The 26,110-nt window shown below is 35.7% G+C and overlaps 1 protein-coding gene across 1 annotated transcript in view; it reads right to left on the bottom strand.

Annotated features, from left to right (window-relative positions):
• Positions 1-8,902: 8,902 nt before the first annotated feature.
• Positions 8,903-26,110, bottom strand: part of LOC103270295 (B-cell scaffold protein with ankyrin repeats-like) — a 95,267-nt gene continuing 78,059 nt past the window's right edge. Inside the window, 1 exon segment of the mRNA XM_008067832.1 lies at positions 8,903-9,099. Coding sequence (XP_008066023.1) covers positions 8,903-9,099 — 197 coding nt within the window.

Consider the following 26,110-nt stretch of genomic DNA (forward strand, 5'->3'; position numbering starts at 1 on the left):
TTTTGTTCATGATTTTTTTGTATATCTTTTGTCTTCTATGTCCTGGATTTGGGCTTTTATTTTGGTGATCTGGATTCTTCTGCTGAAATTATGGTTTTTGTGGTCTTGCTTTTCCAGCTCGCTTAGGTGGCTTGTTAGGCTGTTAATTTGTGTTCCTTCCATTTTCTTCATGTGTGTTTTTAGAAATATAAATTCCCCTCTTACTACAGCTTTTAAGGCATCCCAGAGATTTTGGTAAGATGTTTCTTCATTTTCATTTGTTTCCAGGTATCTTTTGATCTCTGTTTTGATTTCATCATTGACCCAGGAGTTGTTTAGCATCATGCTGTTTAGTGTCCATGTCTTTGTGGATTTTGGGGGGACCTTGTTGGTGTCAATGTTTATTTTTATTCCGTGATTAATTTTATACTATCTGAAATTGCATTTCCTTTTGATCAGCAGGCATGTAAGTGGCAGCTCTAGATAATTGTGTTTTACACATTCTAATTGTCTCAAAAGTCAGAAAAAAGCCCCCAAAACTAAAGTTTAGAAGGTTTCTGAGAATTCAGTACACTAGAAGTCATAAAAACTTAGGGCTCCCAGATGCTTTAATGACCATTTAGCCATCATAGGTAAGGATCCTTACTAGGATACTGGAGCCTTCCTGCATCTGAAACAAATATATGAAAGATAATAAATTATCTGTTTAGAATAAGGTACTGTTTCAATATTTAAAAATTGTTTAGTAGTATATGAATGATTACTATTAAAGAACTGTAAGCACATGTACATTATTTCCCTCTATTACTTTCATAAATTGCCTTGTCATCTGTGGGTATTCAATTAATTTTTAACATAATATGCACAAAAATCATTGCCTACTGATCCAATAGGCAATAAAAATCATGTTGTCACTTGTTCTCATTTACCATTGCATTCCCAGCAGCTATGGCATTTGTTACAATGAGGATCAGAGCAGAGATATTAAAAGTTCTAAAATATATATCTGCTGCATCTGAGTTTACCACCGCAGTTCTTTCCCACATACTCTGAACTGAGTAGAGTGAGAAATGGGCTTAGACTGTAGATGGAAGGGCCTACCCTGGATCTAATAAATATTTTCTCCAAAGTGAGGATAAATAGCCATTCAAATAAATAATGCAAGATAAATCTCACTTAGGAATGAAATTATGACATCTCTCCATGTGGTTAGGATTTTCTTCTGCCTGGGATAATGCAATGTGGCTTTTCAGGATTCAGCTGTTGCTAGGATATGGTACCCTCTAGAATTTATCAAAAGAGTCATTATTCTTAAAATAATTAAAAAAATTTTAATACTAACTATACAATTGAGAGAAATTATGAAGTAAGAAAGTAAACAGGCCTTGGGATAAGGATAATAAATATATATATAACATTTATATATAAAGAGGAATGTGTGTATTATTTTTGTGTGAGAGGATAGCATTTTTGATGTAAAAAGTATGAATCATGGAGATAATACATTATGCCTATTTAAGAAATTGGAAACATAAAATATGCCCTATATTTACTTTATAAAACCTTTGCTTTGTTGGACTTTAGTGCTTTTATCTTTAGTGATGTAAATTGATAATGCAATAACCTGTATAAATGTTTTGAGCTGAAAAATATGCTCAAGAACTATTCAGATATTTGACTTGTCTTGCTTGTTTCCAGTGATACTGGCTCCCACCCCCCACAATGATTATCCTGCTGTGGAGGCTAGTTGTTTATCATCCTGACCCTTGTTGCTTCAGTTTTCTCTTCTGCAGAGAAACAGTAATGAATTCGAACTCAGGAAAACCTTTTCAGAATTACATATTGTGGGTATGTAAAGAGAGTGTGTACAGATATTGATAGAAACATTATGAAAAATATAAATCATTTATGACGTAGCAACACTCTGAGAAAACAGCAGCTGTGATATCTGAGAATAGTTCCTACTGAGAATTACAAATGGGTTTTTTGCTTGTCTCTGTTCAACCAAACTAACACCATTTCTAGGAGAAAGAGATTGTTTTTTAGCAGTTTCACATACTGGCTTAGTGGGCATGAGAAATGTCTTTCCTCAGGGTCATTCTATTGATATACAGCCTAAGGACAGTTTTTATAAATAATATCTTACAGTTAAATAAATTTTGAAAATTATTACTATAGTTTGTCCAGTTTGAACAGCTTTTCCAATTTTAATTCAACAGTACTATATATGTTGTATTAAGCATATAATTCATAAGAAAATGTGTAAAAATACCTCATTAAAATTAATCAAGTGCTTTCTTAGGGTAACAGTGTAGGCAGAAATACCACAAGTACCTATCTATCATTAAAATGTGTTTGAACTCTTTTGGGTTTTACAAATGACTCTTGGTATATGTTTTACTAAACTCTCACAATAAATGCTGAGATTTAAAAAATATATAGATGCATGATCCTTTGTAGGTCATTGCTGCAAAAAAGTTAAAGGATAATATGTATTCTATGAAAAAATTCAACAACATGATTCGGTCTTCTGGTCTGAGAAATCAGGGCTTACTGTGCTCTGCCTTCTTCACATTCCATTCCTTTCACCATATGCATCCTTCATATTTTCCCATTAAATTCTTCTTATTTAAAACCCTACTTATGATTTTGTCTTCTGATTTACATAAATTCCATATTTTACCAATTGTTCTCTTTATAACACTGCTTTCCGATCACAAGAGAAGCCTGTAGAAAGAACATATGATGATAATTTAAGGGAAATAGGTCATAAAGGGTCAGTGGAGACTGAGGAAGAGGCAGTCAGAAAAGCAATCCTGAAGCTTGTGCCAAAGGAAGTTGGAGAGAAATGCACTGGCTCTGATACATGGTAGATTATTTATGGCCTTTGAGCAGCTTTAGTAGTGAACTAAATGCAAAGTTTTTATACAAATACACACATATTTACATGTATGTGTGTGTATGCTTTAAACAACACAAATGTATATGTCTATGTAAAGAATATGCATACTAAGAGAGATCCCCCAAAACCTGGAATTATCTTTGGAGGGTGGGTCCTTTGTAGTACAGACTTTTTCCTGCTAGATAAGTGTTCAAGGAACCCCCTGGCATCAGTGTACCAGCTAGCATTGTCATGAGAGGCTGTGGTGTGAGAGGCTGCTGACATCATGCCAAGCACCCAGCAGTTTTTGACAAAAAATAGCATGACCCTCATGAACCACCCTCCCTGTTTGGTAATGTAAATTGATAATGCAATAATCTTTATAAACGTTTTGAGCTGAAAAATATGCTCAAGAACTATTCAGATATTTGACTTGTCTCGCTTGTTCCCAGTACAACTCCTGATCTCACCCTGAGCAATTCCTCCTGCCCTCACGAAAAAAAGTTCTCAAAAGGAAACGTTTTGCCGATGTGTAAGAGGTGAAATAAAAAATGGCAGAAGAGTAAAAGGCATCTAAATTGGCAAGTTCAAAAACTGTTTTGAGCAGAGGAAAAAGCATCAAGATAAGTGTATTGCATAAGATGGAGAGTATGCTGAAAGTGATTGAAGTTTAAACATGTAAGAATAAGTACACAATTTTTTATAAATAAGTTCCATTTTTGGAGGGTCCTCCCTAGCATATAGACTTGAAACATGTTTGTTCAGGGAAGAGTCAGTATAATAGGAGAGATTAATTATGAAAAAAAGAGAATTTTTTTTTTATGAAAAATAGAGAGATTGATGGTGAGGTCTACACTTGATATTAGTAACAGGAAACCAACAGAAAATAGAAAGGTGAATGCAGTATCTTCTTTTGTAGATCTCCTATATATTTAATGATCTCCCATTTATTTCATCAAATTTTAAAAACACCCTATAGGGAATTGGTTTTTTTCCCCCAAAGATGCAAACTTTTAAAAAAAAGTTAGCTTTAAAATCCAGACCTGGCTGAGTGTCAAGGCTCTATAAATAGAGGAAAATGGAAATTCGACAATGAAGAGAAGGGAGCTAAGTAAGTTTATGTAGGGTGTTTAGGGCTGCAGAGTGAGAGCATTAAAACTGGGTTTGAGAACTTGGAAAAAAGAGAAATTCTGTAACAGTCACTGTGGTGCATTTAATGGGATTTTAGAAAGAGATTCCTAAGTAGCTTCAAAAAAGCATAACTAAGACATAAATTTGTAATGCATGCAGTCAAGTGCAGTTATGTTAATTGTTCCAATTTCTTCAGTTCCAGCAGAACATCAATATTAAACAAAGGTCAGGATTCCAAAATTCATTGCAGTCTTGTCTATTACAAATACATGCTGAAGATATAGCAACTAGGTGATTTGTCTATTAATTCTCTAAAACTAAACTTACAAAATTATAAATATATAGGGAATATGACCAATTATTTTATTTACAATATGGGACCTAGTGAAGGATGTACCTGAAGTGAGATAAAGCCAGTCCTTCAGTTGGATACTTGCCTTATGCCCCATCAATGAGTAAACACATGCTAAGCGTGTTCTGTGTACCTGAATGTGGGGGGGGGGGGGCGGCGGAAGCCCATTATTCATCATGAGCCTCTAGACTTATAAGGAAGAAAAACTATGTAGGCAAAGCAGGTTATGCTTCCAGGTAAACTCAATTATGTAATGCTGATATATATCGGATTAAGTGGAACAATCTACTTGAGAATGAAAATAGTATATGTAAAGTAAGAAAGCAAAGCTAAGAAGGAGAGAAATAAAGGGCCCCAAAGAGTGAATGTCCACTGACCTCAACACAAAACCTAATATCTGAAGAATCCATTCTCTATATCAGTCAATTACTACTTTATATTTATATGAGGGATACTGTAAGTACTTCAACACCTGCCCCTCTATATTTATATTCTGGGGACAAAGAGCAGTGTAAGGGTAGGTTCAATGAGAGTCTGATGTCACAGGAATCTCATCCCATATGTGAGCAATAGCAAGATTTCCAGTCAGGAGTCCTTCTTAAAAGCCAGCTAGAAAGAGTGGAAAATGGATTTTCCTATTTCCTAAATTTTCTGAAAAATCTTTATGATTAAGATCTTATTAATATTTACACCAAACTACATGAATGAATACTGTGGTGGAAGAAAAAAAGATATTTTCCAGATACTGATCCTAAGATAAGTAAACATTTGTTGGCTTTCTAATTCTATCTTTTTCCTTATTTATTTACACATTGTACAATCATTTTGTTAAGGGTTTTAAACTAATGGAGATGGATGGGGTGACATACTTGAGCTAGTAAAAGGAAATATTACTCATATTATTTTGCTTAAAACACAAACTAATGTTATACACTTTATCTTAAATTTCAAACTCCCTTAATCTGGTGCTAAGTTACAGTTTGTTTTCGATTTTTCATGTGATTTTTAATTGAAAAGATAAGTTTTGGAAGCACTAAATTAATCATCATCACTATTTGCCATTTGAAATGTTCTAGGTTTTCCTCAATAATTATGTTAAGCAAATTATGTGGCTCATGCTCAGTTGGGGATTTAAATATCAAATCTTTTGTCATTTGTCCATTCACCTTTTATATTAATTCTCCCAGGAGACACTGTCAGAAACTGAAAAATGATTAGATATTTAGAAGATTTTATGGATTATAGAAATACATGGCATTATCATCGAGTAATAGTACTAAAAACATAAATGAAGTATAGATGTTAATTAGATAATTTATCAGAACATGATAGCTAATCATTCACAATGAAGTGGCTCTATTCATAGATTGCATATAAATTACTAACCTCTCAAAGGAAACATGTCATGAAGCAATGTAAGAAATATGATTTGAAGCTGCCGTCTCCTTCTCTTCCTCATCCTCCTTCTCTTTCACATAAGATAACACCAAGATATGGGTGTCACTTGGTTTATAAATGCTTACTAGTGCTTTTGGATTTTTTTGTGTATTTTTCTAAAATCATAATTGGCTATTTCTTCTGTTCACTTTTTCCAGTGATAACCCAACTCACTGTCTTATAACTCTCTGTTAGATCCCAAAATGAACAATGTTTCATTGATGGAAGATTAGAAAGAATTGAACAAATAAGTAAAAAATTGGGGCACAAAATATGTTTAAATTTAAAAATAGATATTTTTCAGTACAGAAGTATGGTGCACTGGTAGATTATACACCTTAAACTTGAAAAACTCTGTTCCTTTCACTCTCCTGAAACAATAGTTTACGAAAAATTTGAATGCACATGTGATGATCTTAGAGTTATCAGAATGTGCTTACAACACTGAAGCTATATAAATATCACTAACAGAACAATGAAGCATTTTAGCATAATGAGATTTTACAGTTTTTCTCTATCAGGTTTAGATCAACTGTTAAAAAGTCATAACGACTATAGCTTAGCATAGATAATGTTAATATGTGGTTATCTGGCTTACTTTCACTAAGAAGATATGACACCCTTTTTTTTTTTTTTTATGGAGAGGACAGAAAAGTTCCCACAGTGGAAGGGGACCTGAAGGGGTTGCCCTGTATTTTTTAATACAGTTAAAAATTAGAAGAATAATTTATGTGTTATGCAAATCAACAGGAAATATTTTTCCACATGGGTCACAATGTAATACATAAGTTTTCATTTCCTTAACTATACATTTATAGAAAGGTCTTTGATAGCATGCAAAATTATTGTACCTAAAATTCCATAGACATTAAAATGCATTTACAGATCTATTGTTTCTTATCACAGCTAAAGTTACTTCCTTATTGACAACAGAATATTCATAAGATAATTTATCAATCCTATTCATAATGGCAATGTTTACTAAAGACATCCTGGCAGAAGATAACAGCTCAGAAAGAGACTATAGAAAATCATTTAATAAATTTTGTAGAATAATTATCAAACATAATTCTGCAAAATTAGAATGTAGTCATTATAAAGTACTGAATAGTCACCCAGAGACAATAACATTCAACTTGTATAACTACTGTTATTGCAGAAGCAGAGGTATAAATATCTAGAGGATGTAAGAGAGAGATATATTCCCTATGTCCATCAACCCTTGCCTCTTATCCTATTAGTGCCTGCTACCATCATTATTACTTAGTACTATCTAGTTATTTATGAATATGTGAAGTTTGCAGGAAGCATGAAGCTGCATCTGACAAATGCTGAGTCTTCACTGGAGAGCGATAAGTGTAAGCATCACTTTTTGAAAATAAAGGTTTAGCTTAGAAGGCATCCCTGAATGCTAAGGCTTGTAGGAAAAATTGCAAGCTGGTTCACCACTGGTGAAAAATTAGAGAATAAGATTGTACAGCATGAAGATAGGCCCATCAGGTGTACTAAATGATAGTGTTATGGGTAAATATCCAAGGTTGAATTGACTCATTGACTTACCTGAGACAGATACCATCCTGCTTTGGTCAATGACAATATATGGTAGATAGTTATTATAATAAAATTTATCAGATGAAGTAGAAATAGTTAAATATTAGAATATATAACAATCATTATCTAACGTTTTTCAAGATATAAAAAGAAAGCCTTTTCTGATATGAAGGATGTAGATTAAAAATTAGCAATTTATTAATTTTATCACAAAATTTTGTTTTTTATTTTAAATATAGAAAAAAGATATCCTATAGTAATTCCAGATAGTGGATGACATCCATGCTCTTCCAACAATTTTGTTATTTCTTAAAAATGGAGAAAATTTCCTTGGTTGTCATTACACTTTCTGGAAATCACAAGTGCCGATAATTTCTTTGAAGCCCAATATTAGATCAGCTTGATATGGTAATCAAAATAAGTGCTAAAATAACCAGAAGCTACTTATAGCATGTATATGTTCTACATTAACTACTAATTGACAACAAAATTATTTTTGTTTTCAGAATCCATAGACAAATTTTGACATATTTACCAGCATAATCATTGTCCTCTTATATTTTTCTAAGAACCATCGGTGGTATAATTCCCTGTCTGAAGCAAAACTTGCATATCTTTTTTACAAACAGAAAGCAATTGTTTTTCTAAACTGGATTACAAAAACTCAAACTGTGTTTTATGTACCTACATAGTATCTTCTCTTAAAATATACTTTTGGTTTCCTTCTTACAAAACAAACATTCTTCAAAAAGTGTTCTGAAATTTGGGGCATCAATCTATATAATAAAGAATTGAGACCTAACAGGGAGAAAGAAAAGGAATCAAGAAAAACAAATTTAAGCAATATGAATTAACTTTTTGTTGGACAGACTTTTTGAATTATTATAAAAATTCATTCATTTAGCCTAATAATTATAGATCTGTTCTCATGTGCCTAGCAGTGTCTTATCCAGATTGGTTGAATGCTTCTTTTTATTCTTGAGTCAGAGATTCACCCTATTGCCCAGGTGGAGTGCAGTGGCACAATCACAGGTCATTGGAACCTTGACTTCCTGAGTCTACACGTGTGTACCACCACACTTGGCTACAATTTATGATTTTTTTATGTAGAGATGAGCTCTTGCTATGTTGCCCAGGTTGGTCTCCAACTCTTGGACACAAGTAATCCTCCTGCTTCAGCCGCCCAAAATGCTGGGAAATTAGGCTTGAGCCACCATGCCTGGCCTAGACTTTTTTAAAAAGGAAAAAGGTAATATGTTTTTACTTCCTTCTTACCATCTCTTTTGCAGTACCAAACAGACTATATAGAAGTAAGAAATACCAGATAGGTTTCAAAAGGGGATGCTTAGGAGTGAACATATGGAGTCAGGATTGGTTTACGGCAATATGAAAATAAGTTGACTCGTTTTTCAAAATGCTTTTTAAGACAATGGATGACTCAGGACCAACAGACATTACAAACTAGTTGAGCAGTGACATCATTCCACCGCCCAAAAATGTACATGTGTGCACACAAATCCACTTCTTTTATAAAAAGTGTTTTAGAGAGATAATGGAAAAAAAAAAACTTACTAAAAATCTTCAAAGATTTTCTTGAGTTCCTTGTGACCATGCCTTTCAGCAATGTGTGCTGGATCTGAAACTTCTGTATTTTTCATCTTAGATGCCCAGGTTGCTCCTGAGCATCGAAGCAAATGAAGAGCCAAGTTCTTTAAGCCAAATTTTGCTGCACAGTGGAGAAGAGTGGGAAGTTCTTTGAAATGAGTGTCTGTAAGCATAAACAGTAGTAGGATTTAGTGTTTTGATTATATTTGCAATCCCATAAAAAAGTCAAACATATTCTATTCCTAAAAGCAATTCCCATGAAGGAGAGGAGACTTTTAGTGTAAGTTTGCATATAAGAAACCATCAATAGTTTTATCAATCTAAGGTTTCTCCCCTTCAATATCCTATCTTAAAATAAATATAAATTAATATTCTCACTAGCATTAATGTCTCATTGTTACTTGTGGAGTAAGTTTAATTTTTAAAAAAGCATACCAACCTCTTAAGTATAAAACAAAACAAAACAAAAACATTATGTTTTAATAACTTCTCTTGAATGTTCTAGACATTAGCCAAACACTAAGTAACACAATTCTATGAGTTCATCTATAAAATAGTTTTGTGTTTCCTACTGCCATGCCTGGTTTGCTTCCTCTGAAGTTGAAATGAACATGAAATTCCTGGAAGGGTTATGTCAGATTTCTATATGAAATTTTTCTTTTGAAAACTAACTGCAACAGAAAATACAGGTGCTTTTATAAACAACTTCAGTATGGAAATTTCCACTAGAATTTTATAACTTTTATATCCATGTTCTAGAGTTTGATTTTCATAATTATTCATTAACTATCAATTAGAAGATATGTAATAATTTTGTATAACTATGAAATGATGAATGTAAACTGCTGTCTCAAAGATAAACAAAACACAAACTAATGCATGAGGGTATGGTGTGTTATTATTCTACACTTTTATACCCAGCTGAAAAAATATTACATAAATTACATATCAGTTCAACAGCTATGGCATTATCAAAGAGAATGTGAAGACTTATAGCAACTGAAACAAAGTCGATTTTCTTCCAGCAAAATTCTAAAACAAGTGAAAACAGCCACCTCATAACTTTATTGAAAACTGAGAATTTGCATTAATAGTCTTAGTTCATACACTATTTAGTTATTATCTTAAACTCGCACATTTACCTTACAATTTATAATCTCACTTGTTATAATAAAATAATAGATTTCTCAAGAAGATACAAGAATGTTTTAGAATGTGCTTAATCTGCAGTGTATGTTTGCTTCATTTCATGGCAATTCTCATTTAATTGATTCATTCATTGCATTTGTTTTTACTATAAAGGTATAAATAAAGAAGTCATAATTCACACTAAAGTATGGCAAATTTCATTTTTATTTTCTTCTGGACAAAATAAAATATCAGTTTTCAGTTTTTTCAGTCAATGTCTGTCAAATGGTAATTTTATGAAACTAGAAAACAATTTCTGGAGGGAATTTTTTAAGGGAAAAATCAGTTTCACTAGTTTTACAAATACAAATAAACAGATGAGTTGGCACATAGCAAATAAGTCATATACTGCTGTGCAGAAATACTTATAAACTTTTTAAGATAATACCCATAAAAGATGATCAATAATCAAATTGAAATAATCAGACCAAAGCTTTCAAAAGATTAACCTAGCTCACTAGAATGCCAAAATGAAAATATACCCCAGTTTAGATATGAGCATTAAATAAAAATATAACAGGAAGATGAGTATGGGAACTGTAAATGCATGACCATGTAATCCATTTGCTCTCATGGATCATTACCTGAAATAGCAAATATTTATTTATTCAGAGTAGGATGACTCTACAACAAAACAATAGCATTCTTCATCTCCTAGACCTCAGTTTCCTCATTTGTAAGATTAAAGGGTTGAAGTCAGAATTATGGGACTTCTAATATTTCTCTGGACTCGATGCCATAACATAGACATTTTGGAGGTTAATTTTTTTTGGGTGTTTAATTATAAATCAAAGGAGTCAAAGAGATATTTGCAAAGTTTGAAGAAATGCAACATTTTACACTCCCTTTAGAATAAGATTTGAAATTTGAGGATATATTAGTATTCCTGTGGATCTGTAAAACAGAACATTCACTGTTGGGTTTATGTAACTTTTTACTCTGTGACAGGAAGGCCAATATACAACATGTGAGGTGTCATTTTTTCCGTCTTGTCAGAACAATTGACATATAATTCTATTTAGAATTTCAAGCAATAGCAAGATGCTGCCAAGGTTATTATTTCTAAAACCTTGATAATGTAAACAAAATTCACAATGGAAATAATAGTCTATCAAAGTCCTATGCTGCAGATTTGTTGTGTTTCATAGTACATAAAATATGACAGTAAAAAGTACAGAAGAAGGTATGCACTTTGCTATTAACCTCAATTTTATATTCACCTCATTAATTGTTACAGTTGAATTCTTGTTACTAAAATAGTCTCTTTAATATTTAAAATTAACAATATAATATCTACTTGGCATTTCCTTTGTTAATTGTCTCAAGGAACTTTATGTAAGATACTCTTTCTTTTAAATGTTTTAGTTGAAAAGGTTAAGTTCTTAATCTGCATTATATTCAAATAAATCTTATTTTCTTCTTAATAAATAAATAAGATACAAAATAACTTTTCTTACTTTAAACCTCCAAAATCTAAAACTTAATAGTTATTTATCATGAGAGGCAATATAGTATAGTGCTTAAACATTAGGACTTTGGAGTCAGACTGTATGAATTAAATTCCAACTCTAGCATTTATTAATAATGTGATTTGTACAAGCTACTTGAACTTCCTGTATCTCAATTTTCTCAACCTTCAATTGAGGATGATAATATCTATTCAATCAGATATTAAGCTCAGGTCCAAAGTATTCTTTCATCCAAATAAGTACCATTGATTCTCATTATTTGAGAATTCTGTTGTTCCAAACTCATGTAATCATTAAAATTTATTTGTAACTCCAACATCAATACTTAAGGCACTTTCCAAGTCATTTGCAGACATGCATGGAACAATGAAAAATTTGAGTCACCCAAAGCACACGTTCCCAGTCAAAGTCAAATAAGGCAGCATTCTGCCTTCTCATTTCACCTCCTATACCGTAAACAAGTATCCTTTTTGTGGTCCTTTTGGTGTCACATTTTTCAGTATTTTTTTTTTGTTAGTAATTTAGCTGTTTAAAATTGCCCCCAAGTATGGTGTTGAAGTGCTTTTCAGTGTTTCTAAGCACAAGAAGACTGTGACATGCCTTACAGAAATACGCATCAGATAAACTTTGTTCCGGCATGAATCCTAGTGTTGTAGGTGGTGAGTTCAACAGCACATATGGAATAAAGTGTTTGAAACAGAAACACACATAAAACAAGGTCATTTATCAATTGGTTGATGAAAATATTGTGACCAGAAACTCGCAGAAACCTAACCCTACCCATACCTTAAGAGTAATTGTTGAGTATTTGCTTATTCAATGACTCTAGAACATAACTACTATAAATAATGAGAATCAATTGCATTTCAAAGCAATTTAGAAATTCCTTTTTGTTTTGGAGAGGGAATTCAGTATGGTTTTTCAATGCAACATGGCCAGGCATTTTAAAATGTCTTCATTTCTTTCTTCAATACAGGCTGGGAGTCTCTGAGATCAGCTGCAGCTCCTGTGCACTGCTCCTGAGGTGAGGCCAGAAAAGCCATGGAGTTGGACAGGGCATCGGTGAGCATCCATGTCTACGATTTGTGAGAACTTCTCCCTGGCTGTTAATATTCTGGACCTACTCAGTAAAAATTCAGATTGGGCATGGTTAGAACCAACTTCCAAAACCACCCTGCAAATAGAAAGAACAGTTCTAGAGTCTTGATCCTCTCTTGTTTATTCTTTCACTTGTCAGGGATAGACAAACAATAGGAAAAATCTAAGATGAAGGTGAATATTTATTGCTTTTTTTCTGATAATATAATTTTTTTTAGAGACTGTACATTTCAAAAACTTTGGTGAAACTTTTGTATTTGTTGTAACTGTATGTATAACATTTGGAAGTTTTGCAAAACTAAAAATAGCGTTCTGGAAGGTTGATGTTCTTCCAGATCAGAGGCAAAGCACCTGAATGATTAATGAGAAGCGTGAGAAAAGAATGGACGATGTAACTACAAATCCAGAAGGAGTTCATTGATTCCTGAATACTCTAATGGATGAAATCCACCCTAAAATTAGCAGCAGTACTAATTGGAAGAAGAGGAGGAGGAGGAAGAAGAGAAAAGGAAGAAAACATGATAACTAACAAATGGAAATGGAGAGGTAGGGGTCTTGGGTGCTCAGTGCCAGCATTAATAAGACCAAGGAGTTGGCAGGTGGTACAAGATGATCTGATATCCAGAAGGAGTCTTTGGGAACAAACTATGAAGCACCTTCTTATCTAGAGCTGTGCGCCAAGAATGGCCAGAGAGAAGTAAGGCAATGTGCAGAGCAAGATGGAAGCCAGGCATGGGGTCATGGTGAATCTCCTGGTTGCCTGGAGTCCCTATCTGGAGATAATTCTAGGAAGCAAGGGTGGGGGGGATGCGAAATTCTTATTAGCAGTTGTTAGAATTGGTATCAATTAAAATGAAATCTCCCAGCACTTGAATATGTTTGCTTATTATTCACTTTCCACTATCAAACTCACACAGTGGCGAGGCAATAAAAAGAGCTGGGCTGCTTCATGTTTAACCACACCATCCAATCTGTAGCTAAACCCTGGTTTAAATTTTTAAAAAAATCTTGAAACTTTACTTCTACACATATGTGCTTATATTATTTTTCTAAATGTTCACTAAAGAATTCCTTTGGAAAATTACCAACTTTCTCTCTGCTGTCTCTTGACAGCAAAGGAACTAAGAACCTATAAAAAGCTGGAAACCTGGAAAAGTATGTGCAAACAAGATGGGTTAGGTTGGGATCAGATGGTCTGCCACCCCACCACAGGGCCCTGCCTGACAGGTAGAAAACTGCTTATTGACCTTTGTATGGGTCTCACACGAAGTACAAGGAATGGGTGCCATTAAGCCGTAAAGCAGATGCCAGGCAGATGCTTAATTTCAATAGTAAAAACAATTCAGCATTTTTTTAGGACTTTCAATAGTCTTAAGCATTTGGTTTATTCTTCAACAATATTAAGTGATTTTGCTAAAGAAATGAACAAAGGCAAGGAGAAAAATCGGGGCAGTCCTTTGGGCAATAAAAGACCGAGTGAAACTTAAAATGTCTTTGGAGTTCTCCATCAACAACCACTGGGGAGAGGAGAACCTATTCAGTAAATGGTGCTGGAAAATTGGCTGACCACATGCAGAAGATTGAAACAGGACCCCTACCTATCACCAGACACAAAAATTAACTCTAAATGGATCAAAGACCTAAACGTAAAACCTCAAACTATAAGAATCTTCAAAAACGCAGGAGACAACCTTATGGAAATTGGAATTGGCAACCAATTCCTATTCAGAACCCTAAATGCCCATACCTTAAGAAATAAGATAGACAAGTGGGACCTCATCAAACTAATGAGCTCCTGCAAAGCAAAAGAAACCACCGAGAGAGCAGGGAGACAGCCCACAGAATGCGAAAAAATATTTGCCAATTGTATATCTGACAAAGGCCTAACATCTAGGGTCTACAAGGAACTCAAACGTGCCAAAGCAAAAAAATCCAAACAAACAGCCACTTTAAAAAGTGGGCAAAAGACATGAATAGACACTTCTCAAAAGAAGATATACGGAGAGCCAAGAGACATATGAAAAAGTGCTCAGCCTCACTCATCATTAGAGAAATGCAAATCAAAACCACATTGAGATACCACCTAACCCCAGTAAGAATGGCCATCATTAATAAAACAAACAACAACAGATGCTGGTGAGGATGTGTAGAAAAAGGAACACTTCTATACTGCTGGTGGGAACACAAACTAGTGCAACCTCTTTGAAGACAGTGTGGTGATTTCTGAAAGAACTAGAAATTGACCTTCCATATGATCCAGCAATTCCCCTACTGGGAATATACCCAGAGGAACTCAAATCATTCTACCAAAAAGATACCTGCACATGTATGTTTGTTGCAGCTCTATTCACAATAGCAAAAACATGGAACCAACCATGATGTCCATCGAAGCTGGACTGGATAATGAAAATTTGGTACATATACACAATGGAATACTATGCAGCCATAAAGGACAAATATATGGACTTTACAGCAACTTGGATGGATTTGGAATCGATCATACTCTGTGATCTATCACAGAATCAAAGAACAGAGTACCAAATGTTCTTACTCATAAGCAAAACTTGAACAATTATAATACTATAAGAAAACATTTGGCAGTAATGGGAAACTGTCAGGGGATGAGGGGGTGGTGGGATTTTCAGTTGAGGGAAACTGCTAGGGGAGGGAAGGGCATATCTCATCAACAAGGGTACCTGCATAATCAATGTTTGTATATCTACCCCTGAATTGTGCCCCACATCTTTATAGTAAAAAATAAATAAATAAATAAATAAATAAAATGTCTTTGGAGGTCTATCATATGTAATATAGGAACACATAGAAAATGGAATATGAGAATGATTAGGTAAGTACCTAAGTGGCAAACTGCCCTGTAGATTTCAGATTTGTCAATATTTATATTTTATACATTTTGAAATATATATAGCTACTAAACATATATTTAAATTTTACATATTTATTTATATAAGATAATCATTTATATATATTTTAATGTCGTATTTGAGGGGGGACCTGAAAAAATGGAATTTTTTTTGGAGGGCAGTTTCCTTGTACAGGCTTCACTGGCTAGGTAAGTCCATCAGCATCAGCGTGCCAATTAGTGTTGTTATGTAAGGCTGTGATCTGCTTCAGTGTAATTTTGGGGGAGATTCTTTCAGCCAGTTTGCCAATTTTATGATGAGTAATTTTTGAGTGCACCTGTGCAGTTTTTGACCAAAAATGGCATTACCCCTGTGCCCCACCCTCCCCATTCACCCGATCTTACCCAAATGCCACCAAAGGGAAACATTTTGCTGATGTGGAAGAAATGAAACAAGCAAACAAATGAACAAATGGCAGAAGCATTAAAAAGCATCAAAATTGACAATTTCAAAAACTTTCGAGCAGTTGAAAAAGCAACTCAATAGGTGCATCAAATGGAGTGTACTTTTAAGGTGACTGACGTTTAAACATTTAAGAACAAATATACCATATTTTATAAATAAATTCCATTTTTTGTGTTCCTCATCATATATAGAGATTTATTATATATAATATATATTTCTCTCTACCTATCTCTATCTATTTACACATATGTACATACACATCCTATTGGCTCCTTTTCTCTGGAGAACTCTGATCAATACAGTGAAGAAGATGACTGTGGTGGCTTTGGTAAACTATAACCTATAGAAACAAGACATAAAAACAAGTTGCTCTACTTTCCTTTTAAGAATAACACAATATGAATTTTAAACCTACAGATCTTTTATAACTATTTGGTAGTGGCAGAATCCAGAGAGCAAATGAATCCTTTTAGGAAGGGAAGGGGAGGAAGGTGTTTTTAGAGTAGAGAGTGATTTCTGGGACTGTCAAGAATTTTAAAGAATAGAAACTTTAGGTTTGAGGGTCATTACTATACAATAACTGCAAAAGTAAGAGGGAGCTTCTTTTTCCTTTTTTTTAACCTTTAAATTTTTTATTTTAAGATCATGGGGGTACAATTCAGGATTAGGTACACAAATATTCATTGTGTAGGTACCCTTGTTGATGAGGTGTGCCTCCCCTTCCCCAGGCAGATCTCACCCCTGCAGTCCCATGCAGTTTCCTACTACTGCCAATCCTTTTCTTATAGTATTATGATAATTGTTCAAGGTCCACTTGTGAGAACATGTGATACTCAGTTTTTTGTTTCTGAGAAAGATCATTCATTATTATAGACGCTGAGAAGTTCATGATTTTGTTCTTCTTTGTGGCTGTGTAATACTCCGTTCTGTACAGGTACCATTTTTTTTTTAATCCAGTCCTCTTTTGATGGGCCGTTGGTTCCATGTTCTTGCATTTGTGAACAATGTTGTAATAAACATACGTGTGCAGGTATCTTTTTTTACAAAGTGATTTAAGTTCTTCCAGTTATATTCCCAGTAGAAGGATTGCAGGGTCATATGGAAGGTCCATTTTTAGAACTTTTAGGAATTGCCACACTGTTTTCCACAGAGGCTGAACTAATTTACATTCCCACCAACAGTGTAGAAGTGTTCCCTTTTTGCCACATTCTCTCAAGCATTTGTTATTTTTTGAGTTATTGATGATGACCATTCTGACTGAGTTAGGTGCTTTCTCAGTGTAGTTTTAATTTGCATTTCTTTGATAAAGTGAGGCTGAACATTTTTTCATGTATCTGTTGGCTGCTGGTATGTCTTCTTTTGAGAGCTGTCTATAAATATCTTTTGCCCACTTTGTAATGGGGCTGTTTGTTTTTTTCTTTTCAGCATGTTTGAGTTCCTTGTAGATCCTAGATGTTAGGCCTTTGTCAGACATAGAGTCGTCAAGTATTTTTTCCCAGTCTGTGGGCTGTCTCCATGCCCTCTTGATGGTTTCTTTGGCTTTGCAGAAACCTGTCAGTTTAATAAGGTCCTACTTGTCTGTCTTATCTCTTATGACATGGGCACTTGGGGTTTTGATCAAGAATTGGTTGCCAGTTCCAATTTCCATAATAGTGTCTCCTACCTTTTCTAAGGTTCTTATAGTTTTAGGTTTTATGTTTAGGTCTCTGATCCATTTAGAGTTGATTTTTGTGTATGGGGATAGGTAGGGGTCCTGTTTCAATCTTCTGCATGTGGCCAGCCAGTTTTCCCAGCACCAAGTGGGAATTAGTTCTCCTCCCCAGTGGTTGGTGGTGGAGGCTTTGTCAAAGATAAGTTGGTTGAGAAATTGAGGTTTTTCTTCTGAAATCTCAATTCTATTCCATTGGTCTATATGCCTGTTCTTGATTATTGTAGCTTTATAATAAAGTATAACATCTGGGAGTGTGATACTTCCTGCTTTGTTTTTTTCACTGAGGATTGTTTTGGCTATTCTTGGTTCTTTATGTTTCCATATAAATTCCTGTATTGTTGTTTCTTGGTCTGAGAAGAATGTTGCTGGCAATTTGATGGTTATTGTGTTAAATCTGTAGATTGCCTTAGGTAGAATGGCCATCTTAACAATGTTGATTCTTCCAATCCATGATCATGGACTATTTTTCCACTTGTTTGTGTCATCTTTGATTTCTTTGACCAGTGTTTTGCAGTTTTCATTGTAAAGGTCTTTCACATGTCTGGTTAGGAAGATGCCAAGTTATTTAATTTTTTTTCGTGGCTATTATGAATGCAATTGTGCTTTTTATTTGGGTTTCTATTTGTTTATTATTGGTATATAGAAATGTGATTGTCTTTTGCACATTTATTTTATATCCTGAGACTTTGTCAAAGTTCTTTATTAGTACTTAGTACTATTAGGTTTTTGACAGATTCTCTTGGGTTTTTGAGGTATAGAATCATGTCATCTGCAAAGAGGGATAACTTGATTTCCTCTTTTCCTATTTGGATACCCCTAATCGCCTTCTCTGCTCTGATTACTCTAGCTAGAACTTCCAAAACTATGTTGAACAGAAGGTGTGAAAGTAGGCATCCTTGTCTTGTTCCAATTTTTAGGGGAAATGGTTCAAATTTCTGTCTGTTAAGCAGTATGTTGGCTATGGGATTCTCATAGGATGGCTCTTACTATTTTGAGGTATGTCCCATCTACGCCTCAATGTTCAAGGGTTTTTATCTAGAAGAGGTGCTGGATTTTCTCAAAGCTTTTTCTTCATCTAATGATATAATCATGTGGTTTTTGTTTTTGTCTGTTGATGTATTTAATTACATTTATGGTCTTATAAATGTTGAACCAAACTTGCATCCCAGGTATGAAGCCTACTTGGTCATGATGATTTTTTTATATGTGCTGTTGAATCTGGTTTGCTAGGATCTTGCTGAGAACTTTAGCATCTACGTTCATCAAGGGTATTGGCCTATAGTTCTGTTTCTTTGTTGTATCTTTACCTGGCTTGGGTATCAATGTGATATTAGCTTCATAAAATGATTTGGAGAGAGTTCCATCTTTCTCAATCACCTGAAATACTTTCAATAGGATGGGTATCATTTCCACCTTGTATCTTTTGTAGAATTCTGCTGGAAAGTCATCTAGTCCAGGGCTTCTTTTTTTTTTTTGTAGGTAATTTTCTTATGACATAGTCAATTTCCTTGATTGTTATTGGTCTATTTAGGGTCTCAATTTCTTCTTGTTTCAACCAAGGTAGGTTGTGTGATGTCAGAAAGTCCTCCATTTCCTTAAGTTTTCAAGTTTGTTTCCATACAAGTGTACATAGTAGTCTCTGATAATCTTTGGTATTTCTTCAGGGTCAGTTGTGACTTTATCTTTTGTGTTTCTGTTTGAGTCTATTTGGACTTTTTCTTGGTCAGTTTAGCTAGGGGACCATCAATTTTGTTTATCCTTACAAAGAACCAGCTTTTTGTTTTTTGATATTTTGTATTACATTTTTGTCTTTTTTGTGCCGGATTTGGGCTTTTATTTTGGTGACATGGATTCTTCTCCTGAAATTAGGGCTTTGGTGGTCTTGCTTTTCCAGCTGTCTTAGGTGACTTGTTAGGCTGTTAACTTGTGATCTTTACATTTTCTTCATATGTGTTTTTAGAGATATGAATTCCCCTCTTACTACTGTTTTCATGGCATCCCCCAGGATTGGTATGATGTTTCTCCATTTTTATTTGTTTCCAGGTATCTTTTAATCTCTGTTTTGATTTCCATGTTTACCCAGGAGTTGCTTAGTATTATGTGTTTAGTGTCCATGTCTCTGTGGTCTTTGGGGTAACTGTGTTGGTGTTGATATTCACTTTTATTTCACTGTGGTCTGGAGAGTTTCTTAAGTAGTAACATATCAAAGACATTAATAGAAAAGCCTATTTCGTGTGTGTGTGTGTGTGTGTGTGTGTGTGTGTGTGTGTGTGTGTGTTTAATTGAGGTCAAATCATGCACTCATTTTCCTCATTAAAATGAATAGTTATTAGAGAGCTTGTTTCCTGTTGTCAGTTATTAATAGTATTTCTGGAAAAAGTGAATCAAGATGGCGAAGGCATAGGTGGAATTGTGAGATTCTCCGAACGTGAGTTCCCAAAAAGACTCTTACTTTTCTTCCCAACCCCCTTCCCATGGTCAGCTGCACTGCTCCAAGGCCAGGGAACCCTCGGTCCCATGCAGGGTCGGATGCTGCAGCCCCCAGCTGCTGCTGCTCCACTATACGTGACTCCTGCCCATGCTGGAGTCTCGGGTCTCAGCTCCCTCCCTACATCATCTCACCCAGCACCAGGCACCAAGCCGCTGGTCACCCAGGGGGTTCTGGGCGCCCGCCCCTTAGATATACCGGTTCCATTTCTGGTTGAAGTACCCTGTGGGGGCCCAGGGCCACTCTCACTGTTCACCACCTGCCCTTTGGAGCTTTGGAGCTCTGGAGCTCTGGGTCCACCCTGGTTGAGGCACCCAATGCGCACCCATGCTTGTGTCAGGGAACAGCATATCTTAAGGAGGTGCTGATCAGAGGCTCTCAGTTCCAGAGGAGGGAACTCCCGACCCCCTCCTCCACTCCAGCCTGCTGGTGGCATCCTGGATCCAGTGCCCAGCTGTGCAGCTAATCCCCGGTGCCTCCCACACCACCACGGCCCATCATAGTGGATTGCCCAGGGATCCAGATGAGCAGAAAGAAAGGATCCGTGAAAGAGAAGCTGCCACCTCGGCCATTCTCCAGGCAGAGATTTGCATTGCCCCACCCACCTATGAGCAACCTCCACCTCGTTTCCTAAGCTAACGTCGCTAAACAGGAGACAAAAGCTCTTTCCCTATGCTGAATCAGACAAAGGCAACTAAGCATCGCAGACTTCCCAGGCAGCAGGCTAAAAGAACAAACCCAAGTTGTGAGTAAATCTAGCTGCCTGCAACAAAAGCAAAGGGGAGAGGCTGGAGATCAGAGCTGAAGAGACTTTAGACACTCAGGAAAGATTCCAGAGCTAGTCTGATTTCTTATTTTGACTTTTGATTTTATCATTTTGACTGTTTGTTTTGCTCATTTTTGTTTGCTTTTTGACATATGCTACCTGTTTGTGTTAGGGAAAAATGCATCAAAAGGCGTGATTTTATTGGTCTGTCTTTGTATAGCTACCAGTATTCTTTAGGGAATTTTGCTTGGGTGTTTTTTTCCCTTTTCTCTGGCCTTGTGTCTCTTTTTCACCTGTTAGTTGGTATGTATGTCTGTTTTCCCTCTCACTCTTCTCTCTTTCTAACTTCCTATTGACCCCTCCTTCCTCCATAATTTTCCTCTTTTGTACCTCCTTTGGTTCCAGAGACCAAATCTACATACCGCTGCACAGACAGATTGTAAGGCAGTGGGAAATAGGTTCCAGTGTGCTCATACACCTGTTGGTGGATGCTGGAATCAGCATATAGATTCTGAATCACAGTTTTCCTCTCAATTAAACCTCAAAACTGCAAAAAGTACAGCCCACAGACCACACTCCAGCCTCAAAAGTGAACAAAGCCATAGGACCCTCCTAAGAAAGAACAGGAGATTGCACAAGTGAAGCAAAAGCAACCCCACCTTCCCTGAAAAACAGAATTAAAGAAGGGGAGGGAAAGGGGGAGAGAGAAAAATCTACACAAATGAAGAAAAACCAAAAGAAGAATACCCCTGTGAGGGCAGACACTGAGAAAACTGATTTCAGAATGTAAACAATGAAGAGCCCCCAGAATGACTGGTCTCAAACTACAAACCTAGATATCAAGACATTAATGGAGAGATTAAAAAGAATTGAGGAGAGACAAGAAGAACCTAGGAAGGAGCTGATAACTGAGATAACAGTAATAAAGAATATTGTGAATGAAATGAATAACAAACTGATAAGTATAGAAAGCAGAAATATTCAAGTAGAAGAAAGAATCTCAGAGCTTGATGACTAAAATATAGAACTAACCCAAATTTTTAAAAACACAGAAAAGAAGCTCAAAAGACAGAAAAAAACCTTCAGGAGATGAGCAATTACTTCAAGAGACCAAACCTAAGAGTAATTGGCCTTCCTGAGGCAGAAAGAGAGACAGAGACCACATTGGAACAAGCTTTCCATGAGATTATTCAAGAAAACTTCCCTTATCTAACCAGTGATGCAAAAATTCAAACACAAGAGATTCAGAGAACCCCTGCAAGACAAAAAATGAGAAGACTAACTCCTAGACACATAATAATTCACCTAAACAAAGTAGGTATAAAAGAAAATATCCTAAAGGCAGCAAGAGAAAAAGGCCAGATCACCTACCATGAAAGACCAATTAGAATAGCAGCGAATTTATCTACAGAAACCCTGCAGGCTAGGAGAGCTTGGAGCCCTATCTTCAAAGTCCTAAAAGATAAACAATTTCAACCAGGATAACCTACAGAGCCAAGTTAAGGTTCATCAGTGAGGGAGAATTAAAATCTTTCCCAGATGTCCATTCCCAAAGAACTTACACTGCCACCAGACTACCTCTATATGCAACACTTAAGAAAATACTAAAAACAGAAGAAAAGGAAAAAAGAACAACACTCTTCACAAGAGTACAGGAAAAAGAATAAAATACACATGAACCAACCCCAACACCAAAATAAAGACAGAAAACCAAGTGGAAGAACAACAACTCTATAAGAACTCCATGATAGGGATGAACTCTCACATTTCAATAATTAATCTGAATGTGAATAGACTAAATGCACCACTGAAAAGACATAGAATGACAAAATGGATAAAATACCACCAGGCAACAAGAGATCCATCTCACTAGAAAGGACATGCACAGACTCAAAGTAAGAGGATGGGAAATTTTCAGGTGAATGGAACACAAAAGAAAGGTGGAGTCATGATCCTAATTTCAGATAGAATATCATTTAAGCTATCAAAAATTAAAAAAGATACAGAGGGCCACTACATAATGATAAAAGGTTCACTCCATCAACAAGAAATATCTATCCTAAACATATATGCACCCAACATAGGAGTGCCAACCATCATAAAGCAGCTTCTAGGAAAACTAAAGAAAGATATTGACTCTAACACCATCATAACTGGGGACATCAATACCCCACTCACAACCCTAGACAGATCATCAGGACAAAAAATCAGCAATGAGATCCAGAACCTCAATGTGACTCTTGACCAAATGGACTTAATTGATACCTACAGAACACTCCATCCAAAGACTACAGAATACACATTCTACTCATCACCGCATGGAACATATTCTAAGATTGACCACATACTTAGCCATAAATCAAGCATAAGCAAATTTAGAAGGGCCGAAATTTTACCAGGCACCTTCTCAGACCACAGTGGAATAAAAATAAACATGAACACCAACAAGGTTTCCCCAAAACCCACAAAGACATGGACACTAAACAGCACGATGCTAAAAAACTCCTGGGTCAATGATGAAATCAAAACAGAGATCAAAAGATACCTGGAAACAAATGAAAATGAGGAAACATCTTACCAAAATCTCTGGGATGCCATGAAAGCTGTAGTAAGAGGGGAACTGAGATCCTTACAAATGCACATGAAGAAAATGGAAGGATCACAAATTAACAGCCTAACAAGTCACCTAAGAAAGCTGGAGAGCAAGACCACAAAAACCCTAATTTCAGCAGAAGAATCCAGATCACCAAAATAAAAGCCCAAATCCAGGACATAGAAGACAAAAAGATAATACAAAAAATCAATGAAACAAAAAGCTGGTTCTTCGAAAGGATAAACAAGATTGATGGTCCCCTAGCTCGAATGAACAAGAAAAAGAGAAAAAAAACCCCAATAAGCACAATCAGAAAAACAAAAGATGAAGTTACATCTGACCCTGAAGGAATACAAAAAATCATTAGAGACTAATATGTACACTTATATGGAAACAAACTTGAAAAACTTAAGGAAATGGAGGACTTCCTGACATCACACAACCTGCCTAGGTTGAAACAAGAAGAAATTGAGACCCTCAATTGACCAATAACAATCAAGGAAATTCACTATGTAATAAGAAAACTACCTACAAAAAAAAAGCTCTGGACCAGATGGCTTTCCAGCAAAATTAAACAAGACATTTAAAGAGGAGCTGATACCAATCCTACTGAAGGTATCCCAGGCGATTAAGAAAGATGAAACTCTCCCCAAATCATTTTACAAAGTTAACATCACATTGATACCTAAGCAGGGTAAAGACCCAACAAAGAAAGAGAACTACAGGCCAATATTTTTGATGAACATAGCTGCTGAAATTCTCAACAATATCCTAGCAAACTGGGTTAAACAACGCATTTCAAAAATCATCCATCATGACCAAGTAGGCTTCATCACTGGGATGCAAGGCTGGTTCAACATTCATAAAACCATAAAAGTAATTAAATACATCAACAGATGTCAAAACAAAAACCACATGATTGTATCATTAGATGCAGAAAAAGTTTTTGATAAAATCCAGCAGTCCTTCTTGATAAAAACCCTCAAACATCTAGGCATATGGGGAACATACCTCAAAATAGTAAGAGCCATGTACGAGAAACTCACAGCCAGCATACTCCTAAATGAACAAAAATTGGAATCTTTTCCCCTGAAAACTGGAATAAGACAAGGATGCCCACTCTCACCCCTCCTATTCAATAGAGTATTGGAAGTCCTGGCTCGAGCAGTCAGAGAAGAGAAGGCAATCAGGGGTATCCAAATAGGAAAAGAGGAAGTCAACGTATCTCTCTTTGCAGATGACATGATTGTGTACTTTGAAAACCCAAGAGAGTCTGTCAAAAACCTCCTTACACTGTTAAAGGCCTTTGACAAAATCTCAGGTTATAAAATAAATGTGCAAAAAACAATCACATTTCTTTACACCAATAATAAACAGAAACCCAAATAAAAAGCACAATTCCATTCACAATAGCCACAAAAAAATGAATTACCTTGGCATCTTCCTAACCAGAGACGTGAAAGACTTTTACAATGAAAATTACAAAACACTGCTCAAAGAAATCAAAGATGACACAAACAAATGGAAAAACATCCCATGCTCATGGATTGGAAGAATCAACATTGTGAAGATGTCCATCCCACCTAAGGCAATCTACAGATTTAATGCAATATCCATCAAATTACCAGCAACATGCTTCTCAGACCTAGAAAAAACAACACAGGAATTCATATGGAAACACAAATGACCAAGAATAGCCAGAACAATCCTCAGCAAAAAAAACAAAGCAGGTGATATCACATTACCAGACTTCAAACTTTATTATAAAGCTACAATCATCAAAACAGCTTGGTATTGGTATAGGAACAGGCATATAGACCAATGGAATAGAATTGAGATTCCAGAAGCAAAACCTCAATTTCTCAACCACCTCATCTTCGACAAAGCCTCCACCACCTACCACTGAGAAGAGGAGAACCTATTCAGTAAATGGTGCTGGGAAAACTGGCTGACCACATGCAGAAGATTGAAACAGGACCCCTATCTATCACCATACACAAAAATTAATTACAAATGGATCAGAGACCTAAATGTAAAACCTCACACCATAAGAACATTAGAAAATAAAGGACATACTCTCATGGAAATTGGAACTGGCATCCAATTCCTGAACAAAACCCAACCCACAGGCCATAAGAGTGAAGATAGACAAGTGGGACCTCATGAAACTGACGAGCTTCTGCGAACCCAAAGAAACCATCAAGAGAGCAGGGAGACAGCCCACAGACTGGGGAAAAGTATTTGCCAGGTCTGACAAAGGCTTAACATCTTGGATCTACAAGGAACTCAAACGTGCTGAAAAGAAAAAAACAAACAACCCCATTATAAAATGGGCAAAAGATATGAGCAGACACTTCTCAAAGGAAGACATCCGAGCAGCCAACAGACACATGAAGAAATGTTCAAACTCACTAATCATCAGGGAGATGCAAATCAAAACCACACTGAGACAACACCTAACTCTAGTCAGAATGGCCATTATCAATAACTCAAAAAATAACAGTTGCTGGAGAGGGTGTGGCAAAAAGGGAA

This window comes from Carlito syrichta, unplaced genomic scaffold (assembly GCF_000164805.1).
Source record: "Carlito syrichta isolate Samal-C Ts95f unplaced genomic scaffold, Tarsius_syrichta-2.0.1 Scaffold309783, whole genome shotgun sequence".
NCBI lineage: Eukaryota > Metazoa > Chordata > Mammalia > Primates > Tarsiidae > Carlito > Carlito syrichta.